Below are 24,112 nucleotides of genomic sequence, written 5' to 3'. Positions count from 1 at the left end.
AGGGCCTTGCGCTTGCTAGGCAAGCACTCTACCACTGAGCTAAATCCCCAACCCCAAAAGCATTGTTTTTTGATTTCACATTTGTAACATGGTTTTCCTCCATCCTTTATAAAAGCCTGCCCTTGCTATGTAAAATTCCACCTGAGTATGAGTTGTGGCCCTAGGGCTTTAGCTGCAGACACTGTTAGGCAGAGGGGAGAGAGAGAGAGAGAGAGAGAGAGAGAGAGAGAGAGAGAGCGCGAGCGAGAGCGCGAGCAAGCCCAAGTCCTCTGATATCATACAGCCTCTTGACACATTACCAGAGGCCTTGGAAGAGGCCAAGATAGAACAAATATTTGGTGTAATGTCACGTGTAACACCATCTCTCCAGTGCATTGCTTGGTACCCTCTCAGGGAAGTGAAATTGTTACTCCATCTTTGTTTACCTGTTGGTAACTGAGAAGCACCACCATCACTGTGTGGGTATTCAAAGACAAAAGAAGCAGAGAGAACCACCAGGCTTGCTTTAGTTCTGCTGTCGTCCAGGCAGGCCTTTACCTTGTGGTCCTCCAGCCTCAAGCATCCCGAGTAGCTGGGACCTCGGGCCTGGCTTAAATGGTTAACTGTGGATGATTCTCTCTTAAGCCACTCCAGTGGACACAGAGGCTTCCAGACATCACCTTCATGATACTCACACTGGTGGGCAAGGAGCGGAGAAGAAATGTAGCCCTTCATTTGTCTGGGGTGCCCGGATGTCGATTATAGAAAATAAATGAGACCTCGCTTAGCTCTAGATAATTACCTTGTGTCCACAGAGAGGGCATTTTAGGAAGGAACGGAGTTTTTCCAAATGTCCCTCAGGCCATGTAGACGTGACATAGTTTGGGCCAGCCTACTTGAGGGTGCTGACAGGGAGAGTAGAGGAGGAAGTATCGCTGACATTTCATCTTTCCAGAGCTTGCCCTGATCTTTCATGGGCTGCCCTTCATGCTCCTGGTGTAGCAGGCGCTGTGGACCAGGCTCCGTCAGTTTGCCAGTCGAATATTGTCCTAACCCATGAGGCACAGTCATTTGTCAGATTCTGTGAAGTTACCCCAAACACTGGATGAGTAGATACTAACCCCCACCGGGTCGACACATACTCTTCTTTCACGAATCCCTGTCGAGTGACACGTCACTGTTGGCCGTTGACATTTTACTCATGGGGAGCAGCTGCTGCATGTCAGGTGTGAACGGAGTTTATACACGGGGTCTTATATAACCCAGGCTGACCTCAAACTTGCTGTGTAGCTGAGGGCGGCCTTGAGCATCCTCCTGCCTCTACTTTGAAAGTGTTAAGATCACAGGTCCTCACCACCATGCCTAGCTTGTTCAGTGCTGGGGGTTTAGCCCGGGGATTTGTGTGCTCGAGATAAGTATGGTACCAATGGAGCCCGTTCCCCCTCCCACACACTTCACACTCAGGTACCACCCTTGGGAGCATTGTAAGCAGCGGGTCACCAGTGACAAGTGAAAAAGAAACGCAGAGTACGACACAATAAAATATTCTTCATTTTACAGGGTAGACTCACATGACCCTTGAGTTGATTTGGTTACGTATATGACAGAGAGGGCACTTGTCTCCAGTATGCGGGAGGAGCAGGGTGCTGCCTATCCAACCTTAATTGGGAACATTGCTCTGTGCCTGCCTACGTATGACCTTAGAACTATCAGTTTTAGTGTTGATTTAGGGTTATAGGTAAATTTTATCGAATGGGAAATTCTGTAGATGTGGGTTCTGTGGATAATGTGGATAACTCCGCTTGGCAATTGAAAACCTGAGGCATAGAGAGCTTCGCTATCTTGCTGAAAGGCATGCACAGGCCTGTTACATTTCGGTGTCACTGCGCAAGGAGAGCCCTTCTCGGATGCAGTGTATGCGGGTGCTAGAATTGTGTTTTGGGTATGAGACTCTCCTTGAACTGTGGTAGCCTGGGGTCCAGAATCTCTGAGCTGCTTGCTTTCGCTGTTCTGCGTGGAGGGAGGGCGGGCGAGGGAGGCTCATGGCACCTGAAGGGGATGGGATCATCCCAGGCTTAGAAGTGTATCACTTCCTATATGTCACAGTTTTTCTTTTTACAGGCTGGACTCTGAGTTGACCTTTGAGTTGACCGAATGGCAGATGTGTTGATGTCGCTGAGAGCTCTCAGCCTGGGGTCGAGAAGGCCTGATTCTCTCTTGGCAGCGCACTGTTGGTTTTGAAGAGCCAGGTCTTAGCAGATTGTGAAGGGTTAACTCATCTCAGCCCTCACCTCTGCAGTGTATGCAGGCTGTGGCCCGCAGAGAGTGAGTCACAGGAGTCAGCAGAGACACGCAGGATCCCACAAATCCCATACTAGGGCTGGCATACATAGCTCCTTGAGACCTAGAGCAAAGCTGGAAAATAGGGGCTATTCCTGGGACAGGGACTCAGAGATCAGCCATTCACTACTTACAGGACAGTTTTGTTTGTTATTGAGACACTTAAAATATAGCTCTGGCTGGCCTGGGACTTTCTATGTAGCCTGGGCGTATCCAAAACTCACGGGGACCCTCCTGCCTCCCAAGTGCTAGGATTAGAGGCATTTTACCACCACCGTTTTAGTGCGTGGGTGTTTTGTCTGCATGAATGTCTGTGTATCATGTGCTTGCTTGATGCCCAGGAGGTCCAGAGGAGAATGTCAGGTCTTCTGGAACTGGAGTTGCAGGTGGTTCTAAGCCACCATGTGGGTGAGAGCAGTTGAACCTGGTCCTCTGAACAGCAGTCAGTGTGTTTAACTACTGAGCCATCTCTCCAGCAGTCACAAGGACGGTGTTTAAAGGTTTTCTTCCTTGGTAACCCACAGCAGCATCCCTGTTCTCCTTTTGTGACTTGTATCGGTTGGCCATGTGACCCTGGAAGGTCCCTAGAAGGTGACATTTCTTTCAGTTAGTCATGCGAACCTGGAAGGTCCCTAGAAGGTGGCATTTCTTTCAGTTAGCCATGTGACACTGGACGGTCCCTAGAAGGTGACATTTTTTTTTTCTCTTGCATATCATATGATCTGATCTAGGTTTCCTAGAACTTTCCAAATGTCTTGAAGTGACTATCACTTCACCTTTGTGTAAAAAGTAGACTCTGCTTAAAATAGTTTATTCTGTTAGATACGGGAAGACTTTTAGCTGGGCTAATAAATACTTGAGCTGATACAGTTATATAATATAGATTCTATTCTTTTTATAGTTATATACTATACATTTATTCTTTTTTGCCTTTTGAGAAAATAATTTTGGTGAGACACTGTACCTAAAGGCTGTACTTTTTCAATGTTTGGGAGTATCCTGAGCTAGCTCTCTCTCTCTCTCTCTCTCTCTCTCTCTCTCTCTCTCTCTCTCCTCCCCCTCCTCCTTCCCTCCTTCCTTCCTCCTCCCTCCCCTCCCTCCCTCCGTCCCTCTCCTTCTCCTTTTTGAGACAGGATCTCTCTAAAGGATCTCTCTAAGTAGCCCTGGCTATCCTGGAACTCACTACATAGATCACATTGGTCTCAAACTTACAGAGATCCATCTACCTCTGCCCACTGAGTGCTGGGTTTAAAGGCGTGTGCCACTCTGCCCTGCTCATACGTATGATTAAATGACATTACAGACAAAAGACATTCGGTATAGAGCACTTTGTATGCGAGCACACTGTGACCGTCTTCAGATATACCAGATACCAGAAGAGGGCATCAGATTCCATTGCTGGGAATTTAACTCAGGACCTCTGGAAGAGCAGTCAGTGCTCTTAGCCACTGAGCCATCTCTCCAGCCAATATAAAGAACTATAACCACAGCTCAAGATAAGAGACTTGCTCTTTCAGAGGTCCTGAGTTCAATTCCCAGCAACCACATGGTGGCTCACAACCATCTGTAATGGGATCTGATGCCCTCTTCTGGTGTGTCTGAAGACAGTAACAATGTATTCACATACATAAAATAAATAAATATTAAAAAAAAAAGATAAGCGATAGATGCCATTAGCTGCATATCCCTCCCCGACCATATCTAGACTTTTGTCAGAGTCATTTCCTTGTATTTCTTTTCAGCCCTACCACCTCTCTATGTACCTTAAAGACTCAGCCTAGTTTTGCCTTTAAACTTCACACCCATGGAGTCAAATATTGTGTGTGTCCACACTCACCTGTTATGGTGAGCTTGCTTCATGGTCCTTCCTGCTGTACGGTCTGTATTCTGGTACAGTCAGTCTTTCTATTAATGGGCTTGAGGGTGGTTCCCAGTTTAACACTATTAAGCTTGTTTCTAAGGTCAGCACAAACCACAAAATTATTCATCCTCTCCTATGGCCCTCTGTCCTGTAGATATGTTAAACAGGGCCTCTGTGAGTCTTACCCTCTCTGCTTAGAATATTCTTTCTCTGGCTTCCTGCATGGATAGCTCTCACTTTATTCAGATCTCTGCCCAGTCATTTTATCAGACAGTTATTCCCTTGACTGCCACGTCTACCCCTGCTCCTCCCCTCTCTGAGCCTCTCTGTGTATTTCTTCAGAGTCCTGGCTGTCATCTGACAGAAACACATGTGCCTATCATCTGGTCCTCCCACAAGACTGTAAGCCTGATTTTCGTCAATTTAACCAGCTGAACACTGTGAATAGTTTTCTTGAAGCCCAATGACAGAGCTGCCAGCTTCGACTCTGTTTGGAGCCCTGTGGGTTTGGGAAACAAATGTTCAGTAATTCAGCAAATATTTATTAAGTATCCGTTGTGTGTCAGGTACTGTGTTAAATAAACACTGCCAATAAACCACTGACCGAGCCAACACTGGCTGGAACCTGGTCTTCATATGTCTTCTAATGATGGTCAGCAAAGGACACAAGAGACAGTAAATACAACAGGTAAACTGGAAACCATAGGTATGCAGAAAGGGGAAGGACAGAACCGAATTGGTCAGGGCAGGCCTCAAGAGCAGGTGATGTGTAGAAGGGTAGAGTGGGGGCAGGCAGCGAGCGTCTGGAAGAACCCCGGGGTGGGCAGATACAGAGGGATGACATGACCTCACTTACACTTTGGGAGAATCAATCACATTGGCTGTTGGACTAAGAACAGAATAACCAGCTTGGAGAAACGACTCCGCTCTTAATAGCCCTTGCTGCTTTTGCAGGGGATCTGGGTTTGATTCCCAGCATCCACACAACTATCTGTAACTCCACTTTCAGGGGGGATCTGATGCCCTCTTCTGGATTTTCTGGACAGCAGTCACATATGTGGTGCACACAAATACATACAGGTAAAACACTCATACTACACATAAAATTAAAAAAGAAAAAAACGAATCGACTAGAAAAAAGCAAACTGCCACAGGAATTCTTAGGGCAGACCTAAGCAGCCATGGTTCTAGGTGTAGGAGTGGGTATTTTTTTTTGAACACAGAACAATAGGATTTTCTGATGCACTGAAAATAGGGGTTGAGGGGTTCAGGGTAGCTCTGTGGTCTTGGCCTGAGCAACGGGACAGTGGAGATGCCATGGTGGGAGTGGAGAGTCCACTAGCAGCAAGGTCCATGTTTGCGTCCTGTAGAGATACCTGGAGAGATACCTAGAGGTATGGTGTCCGTTGGACATCTCACTGGAGAGAGGAAGGCCAACATTGGGAGAGAGATGAAGGTGCTGAGTTAGGAGTCTTCCTTATGTGGACAGACTTTAAGGTCAGGAGGCTGGATGAGGAAGCCAGGAGTCCAGGCAAGCAGAGGGGAGGGGCTGGATGGGGCCTCAGCTTCCGGAGCCTTTCCAGTGTCTCCTCAGCTGGAGGCAATGGACACTGTGCTGCCCTGCTGGCTTTGCAGGGATCTCAGCCTTGGAAGTGGAGTACCCAGGTCTGCACCTCTAGGGTCTGCCTAAGCCAAGGGGATGGAAAGCCCAAGGAGACACAAATCTCAGGGGCCAGTAGCCAAGAACCTGAGGTTCTCATCCTTCATTTCCAGGGATGTCACATCTCTGATGTTGAAGGAAGTCATGTGTGAAGGGGGACCAGGGCCCAGAAAACCCCCCACAACGTTTAAATGAATAGGGTTTAAACTTGAGGCGAGGCAGTATGTGTTTATATGTTTTAGAGACAGGCTCTCACTATGCAGCTCTGGACAGTTTGGAACTCCCTCTGTAGACTAGGCTGACCTTGAACTCACAGAGGTATGCCTGCCTCTGCCTCGTGGTGCTAGGATTAAAGATGTAGGCCACCATGCCTGGCTTGGGGAGCAGGTGTTTAAACATTGGATCAAGCAGGTTTTTTTTAAAAGGAAAAGAAAAAGCTAGACTTTTTTAGAAGAAATGAAGAAAGGATGGAAGAATGAAAGAAAGCAGAAGGGAAGGGAACAGAGGAGGAGAGGACGAAAAGGAGTGAGAGGGAGAAGGTCAGGAGAGGGCAGGAAGACAGGAGAGGGCAGGAAGACAGGAGAGGGCAGGAAGAGCTCTTAGAGCCCCCGGCTCCCTTACTGGGAAGTGACACTTAAGGGGCTGGCCAGGCCCTAGTGGAGAGTGGGTCAGGAGGCCTTGGGCAGAGCGAGGGGAGATCACACAGCTTCCTGAGGTCTGCCTTTCTAGACTCACTCAGCCTTTGGTCCCTTCCCTGTTCATAGCTTCAGTCTTAGATCAGCCATTGCTGACCCAGGGCCCAGGATCAGAGCAGTGAGGTCATTGGAACTTCTGGCCAGCAGTCATCCTGTACGTGTAGTATCTTGTAGCTCTTCTCAAAATCTTCTTTTTACACAGGGTCCTTGGTAGTGGTGAGGAGTTGCCTGGCTTTCCCTGTAAATGGCTTTCATGCTGACAGGCACTTGGCAACCACGTCCCCAGGCAGACTTTTACTTACACCGTTGAAAGGAGACTCCTGCCCTGTTTGGGTCTTATGCCCTGAGGTGAGGGTAGGATGAAGTGCAAGGCCTCCCCTTTGGGAGTGAGAGTGGCTTCTGCTTGGGCTGTAACATCAGAGCAGTTTCTCAAATGCCCGAGGTTCATTAAATATTTATCATCAGCAGATGGTGGCCGGGGCAAAGCGCTGCTCTCATGTTCTTTAGAACCGTTTAGACTTGGTTATAGGAGGGAGGAAGAGAGAGGGAAGCTGCTGGCTGGACCCCCCTTCCTTCATGTGTCCTCCTGAGACTCCTAGGGCTCCTGGCCTAGGTTCAGGTCACACCCCTGTGCACTTCATGGTCTGGGCCTCACAAGGTTCCCGAGATGCTTTCCCTCAGGTTATTTGCTTTATTCTTTTTAGTCTGGTTTCTCCTGGCTGCTTTCTGAGTAAGGTAAATTGATAAGAGTTGCTGGAGTCATCTAGGTGGCTGCGAACCAAGCCTGAGGACCCAGGAGCTGGCCAGACATACCCGTCTAGTGCTCTTAGAGAGCTCATAGCCACAGTTCTCTATGAAGTGTGCGTGCGAGTGTGCGTGTGTGTGGGCATGTGTGCATGCGAGTGTGTGTGTGTGTGTGTGTGTGTGTGTGTGTGTGTGTGTGTGTGAAGGGGTGGGGCAGGAGATGGGATGGGACAGACAATTCAGTTCCCAAGAGATGACTGCCCTGCCTTAGGGCTAGGGGCATTCAGTTACTGTCATTGAGTAATTGATCCCACTTAGGGGATGAGCTCATCTTGAGCTCTGTCTGTGAGTGAGGCTTCTGTGTTCCTGGAACCCATGTGACTATAGGTCTAGGGAATATTGGAAACTTCTAGGCTGGACTCCAGGGGCTCCAGAGCCGGATATTGTAAAAGCTGACAGCTGGATGCTCTGCCAGTCTGGAAAATACCCTGGATATCTTATCTTCATGCCTTTGGTCTGGAGGGATGGGATAGGTTAGGTAAATACAGTGCTAATCAACATTGTATTGCCAGTGTTTCAACAGACTCGCCTTAAATGATTAACATGTCCGTGTGCAGATCAGAACAAAAATCTGATCTGAAGTTTTAAGACAATGGAGACACCTGAGAGGCTCTGCCAGAGCGTGACAAATACAGAGGTGGATGCTTGCAGCCAGCCATTGAACTGAGAACGGGGTGTCCATTGGAGGAGTTAGAGAAAGGATTGAAGGAGCTGAAGGGGTTTGCAACCCCATAAGAACAGCATAACCAACCAAGAGCTCCCAGGGACTAAACCACCATCCAGAGTACACATGGACAGAACCAGGGCTTAACTGCACATATAGCAGAGAATGGCCTTGTTGGGCACCAGTGGGAGGAGAGGCCCTTGGTCCTACCAAGGCTCGACCCGCCCAGTGTAGGGGATGTCAGGTCAGGGGGAGGCGGGAAGGGGTGGGTGGATGGGTGGGGAACACCCTCGATGAAGAAGGAGAAGGAAAGGAGGATGAGATAGGGGTTTTACGGAAGGGAAACCAGGAAAGGGGATAACATTTGAAATGTAAATAAATAAAAAATCTAAATAACAACAACATCAACAACAACAATAACAACAAAGACAATGGAGACAGAGGAATACAGAAGACAGACACACCAAGCTTTATCCTGCACTTGGCTACCCAGTGGGCATCCAAGAGAAGGATCAGTGTTATTGAGTAAAACCAGTCTCTCAGCTCTTGACAGGGTTGCTCAGTCTGGACTCCCAGACCAGAACCTCGCTCGGGAAGACTGTCAGCCTTTCCTTGGAGAAGTTTAGTTCTTAGCTGTCAAGTGGGCTAGTGACCCTCACCCTTCCTGTCCCAGACGGCTGTGCAACAGGAGGAGTGGAATGGAAGAACCCTTGATACAAGTGTTGAGTGCTATGGTTTACAGGCTGTGAGAACTAGTAGGCCAAAAGAACCCAGCCACCATGCTCCCTGCCACCATGCTGACGATGGACTAAGCCTCTGAAGCTGCTTGCAAGCTCCCAGTTAGATGCTTTCTTTTACAGGGGCTGCCTTGGTCATGGCGTCTCTTCACAGCACAAGAACAGTGAGTGACTAAGGCACACAGCCCTCCTCATATGACAGTTGATTGTGACACTGCCCCCAGTTATGCAATTTCCTTATTCCTCCGTCAGGGTTATTGCTCTACAACCCTTTGATCTGACCTGTCACAGCTCACGGGACAAAAGCCTGACACCAGATCCCCCTGCATCTTCATGACATGTCACTGTATCACTGCAGTGTATGCCCACCCACGTTTGCTGCCCTTTCTTGAGCTGTTTTTCTGATGCGATTCTTTGCCCTCGCTCCTCTGTGCTTATTGAGGTCTTTATGCACAGAGCACCAAGGTAGCTTTTGCTTCACCCCTTTCATTGGTTCCCTCCTCCCACATTTATCGTCTCTTGCTTAAGCTATCTGAATTGCTTACATATGGACATATGCACTTATTCTGGTGCTAAGGATCAAACCAGGGCCTCGCATACCTCAACTACATCTTCCTTTTCGCCTTCCCCTTCCTCTTCTTTTTATACAGAAGAATCTCTGTGTAGCACAGGATGGCCCAGGCTTGCTGTGCCCATGCCTAGCTCCTCAACTACATAGTTACAGAAAATCTCTCGAATCCTCTCCTGCCAGAGCCCGAGCATTCTCCACACTTTTTACCTGGGTTTTAAGGTGCTAACGCTGCTCTCCACAGTCTTGCCTTAGCTCAGGAGTCAGGCCCGCACTAGCCTAGGAAAAGGTTAGGAGCCTGACCCATGCGTGTCTCTAGCCCTGAGCTTCCTCTCCAGCTTCCCTCAGTTTGCTGACCAGGGTTGCCTTTCTTCCAGTGTACCCACCTAACTTCCCTCACACGCCTCCTTGCTGGCAGCTCTGTTGGTACCTGCCTCCTCACAGTCTCCATTTGCCTGCCCAGTGTCCACTATGCCAGGGTCTGCTGCCAGCATCCTAGATGTGCTCTCCCACTGCCCCCTTTACAGCACTTGCCATAGGTTTTAATTTTATAGCCATGTGATCACCCAGTAGCAATCTCCTATAATTGCTTTTACTGAGAACTGGAGACAGGAGTCCCGTCCATATGCCCACAGTTTTACTGAGTCCCGTGACTAAGGTGTAGTCACCCTCATACATGTTATTAGATGAAGTGAGCAGCCCCAGTGTGGCTGATTGTCCTGTCCTTCAGAAGTTAACTAGGGCTATGCACAGGCATGTTCTGTGTGTGATGCTTCATCACCAGCCTCCCCAAGACCAAACATGGGTATATTTCATGAAACAAGAGTACAGAACAAAACTTTCCTCCCCCCCCCCCTCTCTCTCTCTCTCTCTCTCTCTCTCTCTCTCTCTCTCTTCTCTCTCTATCTGTGTGTGTGTGTGTGTGTGTGTGCGTGCGTGCACGTGCGCGTGCGTTGCTATGCACCCATCTTGCCATCCCTTTTAGGCTATTTTTAAGTTGATTAATTAAGTAAGTTGGTTTGTTATTAATTGGATTGTGCTTATGCTTAATTATTTAAAAGACTTAAACCTTTTTGTTATAGATAAGTTATACGTTTTATTTATATTGTAAGGTTTACATATATAACGTTATACATATATGGTATATAATATATAATACACACATATATAACAAAATCCTTATGCTTGCTTTCCTTATTTCACAGTGGTAACAATCCATATTCCTCCTTTGGAGCGACTCTGGAGAGGGACGATGAAAAGAATTTATGGAGCATGCCCCACGACGTGTCTCACACAGAGGCAGATGATGACAGGATCTTGTATAATCTGATAGTCGTCCGTAATCAGCAGACCAAAGACTCAGAGGTAAAGCACCTTCTGACACCTTTCTATGTGCAGCTTATTATGTACAGAAATGGACATTACAGGGCGTGGGTGGGGCTTGACTCGGTCAGTGCAGTGTCCGTTGCGCAAGTGTGAGGACCCGAGTTGGATACCCAAGAGCTCACATAAAAAGTCCGGGCACGGCAGCGCTTGCCTGTAATCGCAATGCTGACGAGGCTGAGACACAGGAGGATCACTGACTGGGCCAGCCAGGCTAGCTGAATCAGTGAACTCCCGGTTCATTGAGAGGTCCTGTCTCAGAAGGTAAGGTGGAAGGCCGGAGGATGGCTCAGTGGTAAAGTGCTTGCTATGCAAGGCTGTTGACCTGAGTTGGGATCTGCAGAACCTTTGTAGAAGTCACATGACTCTGTAATCCTAGCATGCCCCTTCTGGGAGATGACGGCACAGCCAGAATTGCCAGAATCTCACAAGCCAGCTAGCCTGGAAATACACAGCAACGAACAGCAGGAAAGACCTTGTTTCAAACAAGGTAGAAACAAGGACTGATGCTGGAGGTTGTCCTCTGACTTACACACACACACACACACACACACACACACACTCTCACTATGGTGCATATGTGAGTGTGCACCTACATGCAGACACACAGAGCCAAGGCAGCAAGCATCTAAGGACCTAATGTTAACTTCTGGTGCATGTACACATACTAAGTAAAAAGAAATATTATTTGCAAGGAGACCAGCTATAAAGAAAGAACGGAGTTGGGCTGGAGAGATGGCTCAGTGGTTACGAGCACTGACTGCTCTTCCAGAGGTCCTGAGTTCAAATCCCAGCAACACATGGTGGCTCACAGCCATCTGTAATGGGATCTGTTGGCCTTTTCTGGTGTGTGTGAAGACAGCTACAGTGTACTTATATACATAAAATAAATAATATTAAAAAAAAGAGAAAGAAAGAATGGAGCATGGCTATGAAGTCAGGTGATGTGGTCCAGGTTGATCTTGAACCCTTGAGCTCAAGAAATCTTTGTGTCTCATCCTGTTTGGTAGTAGGAACTCGGTCTATAGGATATGGGTATATATATATGCTGAGTTATGTGAAATGAAAGACGTATTTTAGCAGTATGCATTAATACTGGTTAGTTATGGTTAGTCTTGAATAGATTTGCTTGATAACCTGGTAAGACTCATTTTGAACCTTTACCTTAACAGTATATATTACATGTTGACAGTGACGAATGCTGTCAATGAGAAGGATGGCTTGATATCTTACACCGCTCATCTCTTATCTTCCCAGGTTTAACAAGCTGCCGTTAGATAATTCAGATTGAAATGTGAAGGGCAGTTTGCATTTCCCCTAGTTCTGAGGGACCCGAGTCATTGGTGTGTGTTCCTTTGCACCACCCTGCCCAGCTTTTAGTGGTAACTTTAGACCTGCACATGTTTTGGTGCTTTGGTTTTGGTGCGATTTGATTGCCTTTGGTAAGAGTTGGAATTGGGGAAGATGGCGTTTCTCTGGTTCTGATGGGCTAGAGCTTTCTGCAACAGCTGTTGGTGTTTATAATCTTACTAAGGGCAGTGGTCCTCAACCTGTGGGTCAAAACCCATTTGGGGGTTTGTACAACTCTTTAACAGGGCTCGCCTAAGATTATCAGACAACACAGATATTTACATTATGATTTATAACTAGTGAATTACAGTTAGGAAGTAGCAGTGAAATAATTTTATGATTGGGAGGTCATCACAACATGAAGAACTGTATTAAAGGGTTGCAGAATTAGGAAGGTTGGGAACCACTGCCCTCGGCATTTTTTTGCTGCTGAGCCCTGCAGCTCTCCTGGGAGGTGTTCTTGTCTCTGTCTTCTGAGTGTCTCTGCTTTTGAAGATAGTTCAAGAGGCCATAAGAGCCATAGAACACTCTCCCCAGTTGCAGCTTTTGAAGCGAGCCCTTATATCCACCCACAGGGGTTTGTTTGTTTATTCTTGCTCAAGAAATGATACTGAGCTTGACTCTCAGAGGCTGTTACCAAGACAAATAACCTGATTTGATAGTTATTACACATGAAATTATTTAAAATACCTGTTCACAGAACTTCTCTTTTTTAAAAAAAAATAAGTAATATACGATTGATTTAAAAAGCTTGCATTTCCTTTTAAAAATAGAAGTGAAATCATATAAAGTATTCATTTCTCACAGATTGGACTGTGGACCAGGTCGTCTTCTGCACCTTGCTTTTTCTCCTGCTTACTGTGCTCCGGACACATCTCCATGTCTGTAGCTTAGTGTTTTCCTTCGTACTGCATTTGGAGACTGTCTGGTGTGCTGCTGCATGAGTTTACTCCTGCCTATGCAGCGTCCGCATTGCTGTTGAGCCTTTTTGCCATTAAAGGCTGACTGCAGTTGACGTCCGGATAGATTTTCAGCAGTTGCATTTCTGGGTCACAGGGTATGCATTTGAAATAGAAACTAGGGGTGCTAGAGAGAAGGCTCAGTGGGTAACAGCCCTGGCTTCACTTCTGGAGGACTCAGGTTCTATCTCCAGCACACACATGGTGGCTCATAACTGTTTGTTACCGTAGTTTCAAGGGATCTGACGCCCTCCTCTGGCCTCCATGGGCACCAGGCACCCGCATGGTGCACGTACATACATGCAGGCAAAATACTCATGCATATAAAATAAAATAAAATAACTTAAATGGAAACTAGAAGAACATTTCAGGGTACAGAATAGAGGTTGCAATCTGAGATCTCACCAGGGAACAGGTGAGTTTCAGTGAAGGATGTGGATCCCCTCCCCCACCCAGCATCCTGAAAGGGATTAGGGACTCAGGCTGCCTAATTGGCACAGATGCTAAGCTCCAGACAGTTGCTTGCCATGCTGAGGGTATGGGGCCTAAAATGTTGGGACTATCATTTTTTAGAGTGAAACTGAAAAAAAAAAATCTACATTTTCATATGAAATAGCCAGATTTTAAAAGAACTTGCCAGCTAAGCAAAATGTTAACAGATTACTGCTACCTAAGGACAGATAGAATGGAGCCACTACTAGTTACTGTCATTGATTTGTGCAGAATGATTGCACAGTGGACTAACCACTGTTTTTTATGAAGACAAAGCTAGAAAGTTGGTAAGCTGGTATTTTAAATCTGAACAAATTTTATGCTTATTACTGTGCTCATGGAGGGTAACTTTGGTACAGACTTTAATAAAACAGGATTTGGGTTCTGAAAGAAAAAGAATTCCACCTAATACAAGGGATGCTAGATAATTTTCGAATGTGTTGTTTGGAAGTTCAAACAGTATATTGAAGGACTGAACTGTTTCTCCTTGAATAACACCAGCACCAAAGACTTGGGAACATTCACACTTAGGATTCCCTGAATAATGAAAAACAATTTCAGAACAGCGTGTGTGCTGGCTACAGTCTCTGCGTTAAATCTGGGGCTGATGGAGAAGTATGGAGGTTTCTTCTACACCAGCTGAGGCTGACTTTACTCCAGAGGGAAAAGGACGCAGCAGACAAGATACACAATGAAGGAGAGGCTCCAGATTTAACTTGAAGTGTTAAAAAAATGGGAAAAGTGACATCGTTCAGTCTCACAGGCAGAACGCTCTTGCTTTTATTTATGCAAGCTCTCGAGCACTAGTGGAAATGTGACTCAGAGCAGGAGAAATGACACACTGACAGCTCTGAAAGTGGTGAAAACGGATCCTTTGAATGATGCTGAGAAATGCTTTACATCCCTCATACTCATGTCAGTAAATCATAATCCGTATGTTCTTGCTCATTAAACTACTGCTATTCCATCTACTACTCAGTTCTAAGGAGTTTAATAATTGCTAGCGATTTACGATCAATGCACCCGATTCATTCATTTGTAAAAAAAATAGTAAGTGCACTGAAAAACAGTGCTTAGCGCCAGTCTCCTCTTTTCCTTTCTTTCTTTCTTTCTTTCTTTCTTTCTTTCTTTCTTTCTTTCTTTCTTTCTTTCCCCCCCCCCCGGTAACAATTCAATAAGTAAGCACAGTTATTGCTTCCATTTTAAGCAACTTACCCAGGGCCACATACTTGTTACAAATGAGTCCCAAGATGCAATACACAACTTAGGAGGAATAGTCACCACCAGTGCCTAAATTCAGACTTAGGTCAGGGTTCAGAGAGCATTAGCAGAGGTGTGTTGAAGCCAGCATAGGAAAGGCGGTTTCATGAGTGGAAGAAGTGCCATGCACGGTGGGAGTCCGGGGACCACATTTCAGGAAGCGTTTCTCAGCTTATGGCTTTCCATGGTGACCGATGCAGCTGGCCCGTCTGCCAAGTTCCGACCAGGGCTCTCCGAGGACTCGGTACTTAATTCTGCAGGGCTGGGAGCAAGTCCAGGATTTTGAACTTGCCAGGCAGGTGTTCTGCCTCTGTGTCACGTCCCCAGTTCAGATTCGACACTTTTGATTAAGAAGATACATGTTAAATGTCAGATCATTCTCCTCAATACCTTTAAATACTTTTTTTTTTTTTCCAGAGCTGGGGACCGAACCCAGGGCCTTGCGCTTCCTAGGCAAGCGCTCTACCACTGAGCTAAATCCCCAACCCCTAATTTTTTTTTTCTTTTTTTTTTTTTTTAATGGCATAACGGATGACAAATTCTATGCTTACCTTTTAGGCTTACAAGTAATTACACGATCAAAAAATGTATGCAGTTGTCATGACAGGAACCTGCCAACTGGTCACTCAGTTAGTGTTTACATATCAATAGGTGCCACACGGTCACCAGATGCTTGTGTGGACAGAATAATCCTGTAGAAACCACATCGGGCCAAACCCAAGGAGAACAGCTAGCAAAATATTACTAATATTACTAGGTTTTTTTTTCTTATTTTTGTCAAAGACAAAACCATAGTATAAGGACTAGGTGCTGGCACCGTGTGGCCAGGCATAGCACACCGTTTCTGTAATGTTTAAAATAGTGTCTGGCCTTCCTTAGGGGCTATTTCTAGTGTTGAATCCTATGTTCAGGCTACCGTGTCCTTGATCCAAAAAGAAACAACAGAGTATAGTTGATTGGGATATTTGCAGAGAAAGAAAGGGCTGACTTGATCACAGACCAGACACATGGAGGATCCCTGAGGCACTCGGAGACTTGGATTTTCTAGTTGGGCTCTGCATTACTGCCCCAGCAGATCTCCAGAATTGGGCAAACCTCACCCTTTCAGGGACACCTGATTGCCTACAAATGGCTGAGCATTGGCTAGTGTTGGAAATAGGGCTGCAAGTTCACACCGACCGAGAAGGAACAAAACAACAGGGGGCAGTTTAAGTAAGCCATTCTCCAAATAATTCTGGGTTCTTCCAAATGATTTTTTGGGGGGGGGTTCAAATAATCTCTGAATGCATTTTTTTGTTTGTTTGCTTTTTTGAAGTATTGGGGTTCATCCTAGGGCACTAGGCAATTGCTCTAAGGCTGAGCCAAGCCCTTGGTCCCAAATGCGTCTGTTGTGTCTTTTACTTTGCTAGTGACTGTTTTGGATTAGGTGACTTAGAGAGGGATTTAAAAAGCATAGGATCTGAGGAGCCAGGGGTCTCGCCCCGTTTTCCGGGTAACTGTATTTATGGAGTACGTGCTGTGTGCCGAGCAGTGTGCGTGTGGCACGCTGTCCTGACAAGTGCTGAGTTCTCGGAAGCTCAGGGTGGAGGACTCCCAGTAGGTATGCTCAGGAAACTGAGTCATCTCAGGGTTGTCGGAAATGAGAGGGATAACTGGGGTCCCAGCTCAGGGCTAGGTGACCCAGAAACCTGTCTGACTAGAAACACCCTTCTGGTCTCTCCAGTAAGTTTGGGAAAAATCTTCTGGGCTATTTTTGGGAAAAATTTTCTGGGCTACTTGTAAGTAGATGGTAGAGTCTGTGTGTTTATGGGGACACACCCTATATAGTGGAATTATAGAGTAGCAACTTCGGTGACCGTGGGGCTATTCCGATGACATTTTTGAAGATCACTGGCTTTGGAATCACACAGCTTTGAGGGTAAGAGATGTACTGTCATGATGTTTTAATTAGATGACACCTTATTCAACTTTAGAGTAACTGTGCTATTTGTTTTCAAGTTTGGGTCACGTCATCAAGTCTTAACTAGGAGGAAAGGGGATGTTTGATAATATCCAGCCAAAAATATAAACCGAGACTTTCCTGGACAAGCTGAGACATAGATTACAGTGCCTGCCTGCCCGCCTGCCCTCTCTCTCTGTCTCTCTGTCTCTCTGTCTCTCTCTCTGTCTCTCTTCTCTCTCTCTGTCTCTCTTTCTCTCTGTCTCTGTCTCTCTCTCTCTCTCTCTCTCTGTCCCTCTCTCTGTCTCTCTCTCTCTCTGTAAAATATACATAACAAAACTTACCATTTACTTATCTTCTTTCTCTTTAAATTTATACGTGTGTCTGTGTGCATGTAATTTGTTTGAGTGTGCATGTGGATGCCAAATGACAACCTCAGGTGGTATTCTTCAGGTATGTCCACTTTGGTGTTTTAAACACGGTCTCTCACTGGCCTGGAACTAAGTAGACTAGACCTGTGGATCACAAACCCTAGGATCGGGTTGGGGATTTAGCTCAGTGGTAGAGCGCTTGCCTAGGAAGCGCAAGGCCCTGGGTTCGGTCCCCAGCTCCGAAAAAAAAAAAAAAAAAAAAAAAGAACCAAAAACACAAACCCTAGGATCTGCCTGTCCCCACTCTCCCAGTGCCAGGATTACACACATCTGCCCCTGCTCCTGGCTTAAATTCTTTATCTTTTTTGGGGGGTGGGGGCTACATGTGCATGTGGGAAGGACAATTTGAAGGAGTTATAGTTCCCTTCTTCCCTTGCCTCCTGAGTGCTGATGTTACGAGCATGTGCTCTTACACCTGATGTTTTATGTTACTTAAAACAGAACACTTGTGGAGGTCACGGGACAACTGGTTGGAGTGGGTTTGGGGATTGAACTTAGGTTTGGCAGCAAGCTCCTTTACTACTGATCCCTCTCACCAGCCTGTGGTTCTGGAGACTGAACTCGGCGCCTTATGCTCGCCAGGCAAACAGTCTCTCGGCTCATTTTAAAACCCCCTTGAATGCTCTGGTTAGTGGCATTAAGCACATTCATAATCTTTGGCAGACATCTATCCATCAGTCTCCAGAAGAGTCTTAGGGTCTAAACTCAAGTCGGCAGATTTGCCAGTGAGCACTCTTACCTGCTGGGCCATCTCAACAGCCTTTGTCCTCTTTTTTAATTTAGGAGACTATCTTTTTATGTAGTCCAGGCTGACCCGAAAATCTCTCAAGCTTGTCTCAGGCAGGCTTGATACAGAATGCTTTAGTCTGCAGAACCTGCTGGGATTAAAAGGCGAGGGCAGCCATTCCTGTTGTGCTGTTTTTGAGGCTCTGTCCTCAGTGGCTTCCTTCTGAAGCTGCAGGAAGGAAGGTTTGTGGAAGTGGTTAATGTACTTACAAATACCGACAGCTCTGTGAAGTAGGCCGGACTCACGGCTTCACGTCCCTGAAGCAGAGTGCCACACCTCTGCGGGTTAGTCTGTGTGGTGAGGATGGCCATGTCTTTGTTGGCAGGTAGGCCCAAGGCAGTTTGCTAGTAAGACTTGTGTCTTTATTCCTCCACCAGATGGAGTAGAGAAGACACTAAAACTACAAATGTGCCTTAAAAGTCTTGTTTTGGGTTGGAAGGGATGACTCAGCAGTTAGAGCACTAACTGCTCTTCCAGAGGTCCTGAGTTCAGTTCCCCAGCAACTACATGGTGGCTCACAACCATCTGTAACGGGATCCGATGCACTCTTCTGGTGTGTCTGAAGACAGCTACAGTGTACTCCTATAAATAAAAGTAAATGCTTTTTTTTTAAAGTCTTCTTTTAAAAACAAACAACCAGTTGACACCCTGTCTTAGTCAGGGTTTCTATTCCTGCACAAAACATCATGACCAAGAAGCAGGTTGGGGAGGAAAGGGTTTATTCAGCTTACACTTCTACATTGCTGTTCATCACCAAAGGAAGTCCAGACTGGAACTCACACAGGGTAGGAATTTGGAAGCAGGAGCTGATGCAGAGGCCATGGAGGGATGTTGCTTACTGGCTTGCTTCCCCTGGCTTGCTCAGTTTGCTCTCTTATAGAACCCAAGACTAACCAGCCCAGAGATGGCACCACCCACAATGGACTGGGCCCTCCCCCCTTGATCACTAATTGAGAAAATGCCTTATAGCTGGATTTCATGGAGGTATTTTTCCTCAAGAGAGGTTCCTTTCTCTGTGGTAACTCTGGCTTGTGTCGTTGACACACAACCAGCCAGTACACCCCTTATACATTTGAGATGGAGGATTAATACCAAGTCAAGGTCCATTGACCTTTAAGGATCGAGGGCACCAGAGATGCCCGTCTGCAGCAGGCGTGGATGCATTGAGAAGCTTCTCACAGTGGTCTTGTGAGTGAATGAGCTAGTCATTCTCAGAGAGCAAATAAGCAAGAAAAGCAAAGATGTTACTTGACTCTTCTTAATATTGTCTGAGGGGAAATGGGCTTCCGTCCTTGCTGATTACAGAACAGGCAAAGGAAGGTGACCAGGGTCTGTGGACCCAGGGCAGAGAACTGTATACTTCTTATTTCTTCTAATAACTGCCTGTTATTATAAACGTAAGCAGAAACAACATTATCAGGGCAGTTCTGATAAAGGAAGAGACACAGATTTTTATAGAAAATAATACTGAGACATTTTCCAACTTCAGGAAACTGGAATGTGTGACTACGGTTTAAAAGTATCCAGGGGGGCTGGAGAGATGGCTCAGTGGTTAAGAGCACTGACTGCTCTTCCAGAGGTCCTGAGTTCAAATCCCAGCAACCACATGGTGGCTCACAACCATCTGTAATGAGATCTGATGCCCTCTTCTGGTGTGTGTGAAGATAGTGACAGTGTACTCGCATACATAAAATAAATAAATCTTAAAAAAAAAAAGTATCCAGGGTATTCTATGTGGGGAATTGTGGCACTAGGAAGATTGTTTCCATTTTCCAAAGGAGCTAACTTCTGGGTCTGGATGTCAGTTCATCTTGCTAACAACAATAGGGAAGGTTTGATTTAGTGCCCAAGTCTCTTCCTCAGTTCCTATTCATCTTATTTATTTATTTATTTATTTATTTATTTATTTATTTATTTTTGAGATAGTCTTATGATAGAGCTTTGATTAGCCTAGCACTTGCTACTGTGTAGACCAGGCCTGCCTCTGCCTCCCAAGTGCTGGGATTAAAGGCATGTACTATCATGTCTGGCCACCTTATTTATTTGTTTGTTTGTTTATTTATTTATGACAAGATTTCTTGTGTAACAGCCCTGGTCGTCCTGGAACTCACTTTGTAGACCAGGCTAGCTTCAAATTCACAGAAGTCCACTTGCCTAATGCCTCCCAAGTGTTACCACCGTCTAGCTTATTTTTATTTATCTATTTATTTTGTTAAGATTAATTTTCTATGTCAAAGTATTTAGGCTACAGTGTACAGGTATTTGGCCAAATATCCTGGGACTGGCAAGGTGGCCCAGTGGGTTAGGTGCGTGAGGATCTGAGTTCAGATCCTCAGCTCCCATATTAAAAGCTGGCCATGGTGGTGTTGCCTTCAAAGCTCATCAGTGAGGTGATAGAGATGGAGGATCCCTGGAGCTCAGAGGCCAGCCTCTGCCTGTGTCACTGTTCCCTGGTCTCTGGGTTCGTTGGTAGACCCTGCCCAAATGTATGTGGTGATGAGGATCTGGACTCAGGGCCTCCAGCATGGGCAGCAAGCATTTTACCCCTCAGCCACCTTCCCGCCTCTGACACATTGTCTTGAGGAGAATCTGTCCAGTGCCTTGGCAGGGAATAGGGAGGCAAAGTTTAGAACAGAGGCAGAAGGAACACCCATTCAGAGCCTGCCCCACATGTGGCCCATGCATATACAGCCATCCAATTAGATAAGATGGATGAAGCAAAGAAGTGCAGGCCGACAGGAACCAGATGTAGATCTCTCCTGAGAGACACAGCTAGAATACAGCAAATACAGAGGCGAATGCCAGCAGCAAACCACTGAACTGAGAACGGGATCCCTGTTGAAGGAATCAGAGAAAGAACTGGAAGAGCTTGAAGGGGCTCGAGACCCCATATGAACAACAATGCCAAGCAACCAGAGCTTCCAGGGACTAAGCCACTACCCAAAGACTATACATGGACTGACCCTGGGCTCCAACCTCATAGGTAGCAATGAATATCCTAGTAAGAGCACCAGTGGAAGGGGAAGCCCTGGGTCCTGCTAAGACTGAACCCCCAGTGAACGTGATTGTTGAGGGGAGGGCGGTAATGGGGGGAGGATGGGGAGGGGAAGCCCTTATAGAAGAGGAGGGGGAGGGGTAAGGGGGATGTTGGCCTGGAAACTGGGAAGGGGAATAACAATCAAAAGGTAAATAAGAAATACTCAAGTTAATAAAGATTAAAAAAAAAAAAAGAATCTGCCCAGTGAAGGTACAGGTCAGTATTTCACAAATGGCGCGCAGTCGGTGGCGTGCGTCTTGACCAGCAGTGAGGAGGGTTTGTGGATGGATACATCTGGGAAAGGTTGTCTGGTTGCCGGGTGGTTAGGTGAGGATATCTCATCTGCGTGCGTAGATACTGCTGATCAGCGGAGGCTTACATTCCTCTGACTTTGTCATTTTCTTACTGCGTGGATACAATTCAGGTGTGTTACCTCGTAGCAATAGGCTTCACTTAAGGAAAATTTTCTCCTCATTATCTATAACATGGTCTCTGACGATTGTTTTACCCCATGCCTTTCTAAATGGATTCGCTTTGCTTTAGCCAGAGTGTTCTGGAAATGGGCGGGGATGGGGGAGGATGTGTGCTTAGGAGTGGCCAAAGCAGGCTCTGTGGAACTCCTCCAAGTGGACTGACTTGAGCGTGCATGAAGCCGTGGGTCACATCTGTGTTCGAGGCGTTGCATCAGTCTTCCAAAGCCAGCTGTTTACTCCAGAGCTTTATCCTAGCCCTTTCCCTCGCTCTGTCCTCGTAAACATTCCTGCTCTGACTCCTGCTCTCTGTCAGTCTTGCTTCTCTTAGAATGAATGAAATTGGCTCTTAATTGCATGGACTCCAGAAAGCCTTGGGCTCTGATTCACTGGGACTTCCTGATGTCGTCTGACTCAGCTGTGGGAGTACGCAAAAGAGCCGCACGCTTGTTTGATGGCTTTGATTGCATCTGGGTGGGAAATAGGAGGTCGTTCAGTTCTGGAGGGGGTGGAGAGCTGCTCCTCAGCCTTCAGGTCCCCAGGGTGCTGGGGAAGGGAGTCATCAGGGTGCAGGACTCATGGACTCCTGTTGATGTATTGTCAGATCTCCTGGTTCCGGTCGCACACTGCACGGCCAGTACTAGCAACCCTTGGTCCCAGCGCCACAAGGTAATTGTTCCGCGTGCTGGTTTAGCTGTGCCACTTTTGTGGTTGTGCAGTTTAAGAGTCAGTTCCTGTAGCTAATGAATACCAGCTAATGAATGCACAAATAATTGCCGAGTTTAATTATGAATCAGGTGCGGAAAGGTCACACCCAGCTTTTTTACTAGTTTACTGTCATTGCTATCAGAGCACTTCTGTGGACCTGAGCTAAGAGGAGCTTAGCTCCTCCTCCCCTGAGCCATGTGTTTTGTTGTGAGCAGCTCCCAGCATGCAGAAGTGTGCCTTGGGAACACAGGTTGCTAGTACTGGCTGTGCAGTGTGTGCCTTGGAACCAGGAGATCTGACACCCTCGATGATTTCCCAGGCCCAGGTACCGGGCCAGCGATCCCAGGCGGGTGTGGTAGACGCAGCCTTCTCTACAGCCACCGAATCTTTTCTGTTCAGTTGTCCAACTGAATGTGATTCTGTTTCTTCTGTCCTCATTTTTACCCTGAGTTTCTTTTTTCTCCCCTGCCCCCAGCTTCAGTGGACGGTGCCAGAGAAAATATTGAAAATGGGTGCAAAAGGGTAAATCTAGATGTCCCTTGAGGACACGACCTTCTTAGCTGTTTGCTCTGGTCTCTTTCCAAGCAACCACATAAACTTTGGGGGACTCCAAGGAGCTCTAGGAGTGGGGATGGCAGAGGCTTGCCAGAAAAGAGGACTCGAGACTATGGGCTGGGTAGGGATCTGGTGTTTCAATCCAGGCTTGATAGCCTGAAAAAAAAAGGAAAATACTTTATCATATTATACTGAGTATGCTCTTTTTGTGCATAAAGTTGGTAAGTCTCAGTATTTTTCTCTCCCGTGTGTGTGTGTGTGTGTGTGTGTGTGTGTGTGTGTGTGTGTGTGTGTGTGTGTGTGTGTGTGTGTATGTGTGTGTGTGTGTGTGTGTGTGTGTGTGTGTGTGTGTGTGTGTGTGTGTGTGTGTGTGTGTGTGTGTGTGTGTGTGTGTGTGTGTGTGTGTGTGTGTGTGTGTGTGTGTGTGTGTGTGTGTGTGTGTGTGTGTGTATGTGTGTGTATGTGTGTGTGTGTGTGTGTATGTGTGTGTGTGTGTGTGTGTGTGTGTGTGTGTGTGTGTGTGTGTGTGTGTGTGTGTGTGTGTGTGTGTGTGTGTGTGTGTGTGTGTGTGTGTGTGTGTATGTGTGTGTGTGTGGGTGTGTGTGTGTGTGTGTGTGTGTATGTGTGTGTGTGTGTGTGTGTGTGTGTGTGTGTGTGTGTGTGTGTGTGTGTGTGCTGTGTGTGCAGTCTGATTCATTGCTTCTTTGCGTCCCCAGGCAGAGGTTTGGAAGGAATGGGTTATATGAAGGGGCTGAAGCAGAGTCTTTGAAGTAGGATTGCCCTACCCTCTTGTGATCAAAAAGGGGAGTGTCCTCTGCATGCAAAGCTGTCACTTTCATAATCTTTAGGGAATTCTCCTGTCTTACCTCTCCAGGGTGTTTGTCACGTCATCCTTTGACTGTATCCTTGGCACTGTATACAGAGCACGCACAGTTCTCCCAACAAGGACTACAACCTTGGTTTTTTTGTTTTTATTCCCTCTCAGCTTTCTATCCAAGTGAGTGTCCACTTGCTTTGTGTAGGCTTAGTTCAACTGGGAGTTTAATAAAGCAGATGTTAGGAGGAATTAGGCTCGGGGTGGAGGGATGAATTCAACCTGCAGTGCAATTTTATTAAGCATTCATTTCCTATCTATCTATCTATCTATCTATCTATCTATCTATCTATCTATCTATCTATCTATCTGTGTATGGGGGCCTCACACATGTGGATGCCATGGAACACGTGTGGAAGCCAGAGGACAATCTCTAGGATTGGTTCTCTCTTTCCGTCATATGGGTACCATGGGTTAAACTCAGGTTGGCAGCAAGCAAGTGCTTTTACACACTGGAGACATCTCACTAGCCCCAAAGCATTAATTTCTTAAAATTTAATTATTTTTTATCTACTGATTTTGTGATTTGATAATTTCATACACACATACACGTACATAT

The 24,112-nt window shown here is 46.4% G+C and overlaps 1 protein-coding gene across 2 annotated transcripts in view; it reads left to right on the top strand.

Moving 5' to 3' along the window:
- Positions 1-24,112, top strand: part of Mreg (melanoregulin) — a 67,852-nt gene that overhangs the window by 23,784 nt on the left and 19,956 nt on the right. For both annotated transcript variants that reach the window (XM_032901313.1, XM_032901312.1), the window contains exon 2: positions 10,514-10,673. In XM_032901313.1, the coding sequence (XP_032757204.1) occupies positions 10,581-10,673 (93 nt within the window). In that variant the 5' untranslated portion in view covers positions 10,514-10,580. The remainder of the gene's footprint in view (positions 1-10,513; positions 10,674-24,112) is intronic.

This window comes from Rattus rattus, chromosome 4, assembly GCF_011064425.1.
Source record: "Rattus rattus isolate New Zealand chromosome 4, Rrattus_CSIRO_v1, whole genome shotgun sequence".
Classification (NCBI taxonomy): Eukaryota; Metazoa; Chordata; class Mammalia; order Rodentia; family Muridae; genus Rattus; species Rattus rattus.
The sequence above is the reverse complement of the archived record's forward strand: the minus strand, read 5'-3'. Positions and strand labels throughout refer to the sequence as shown.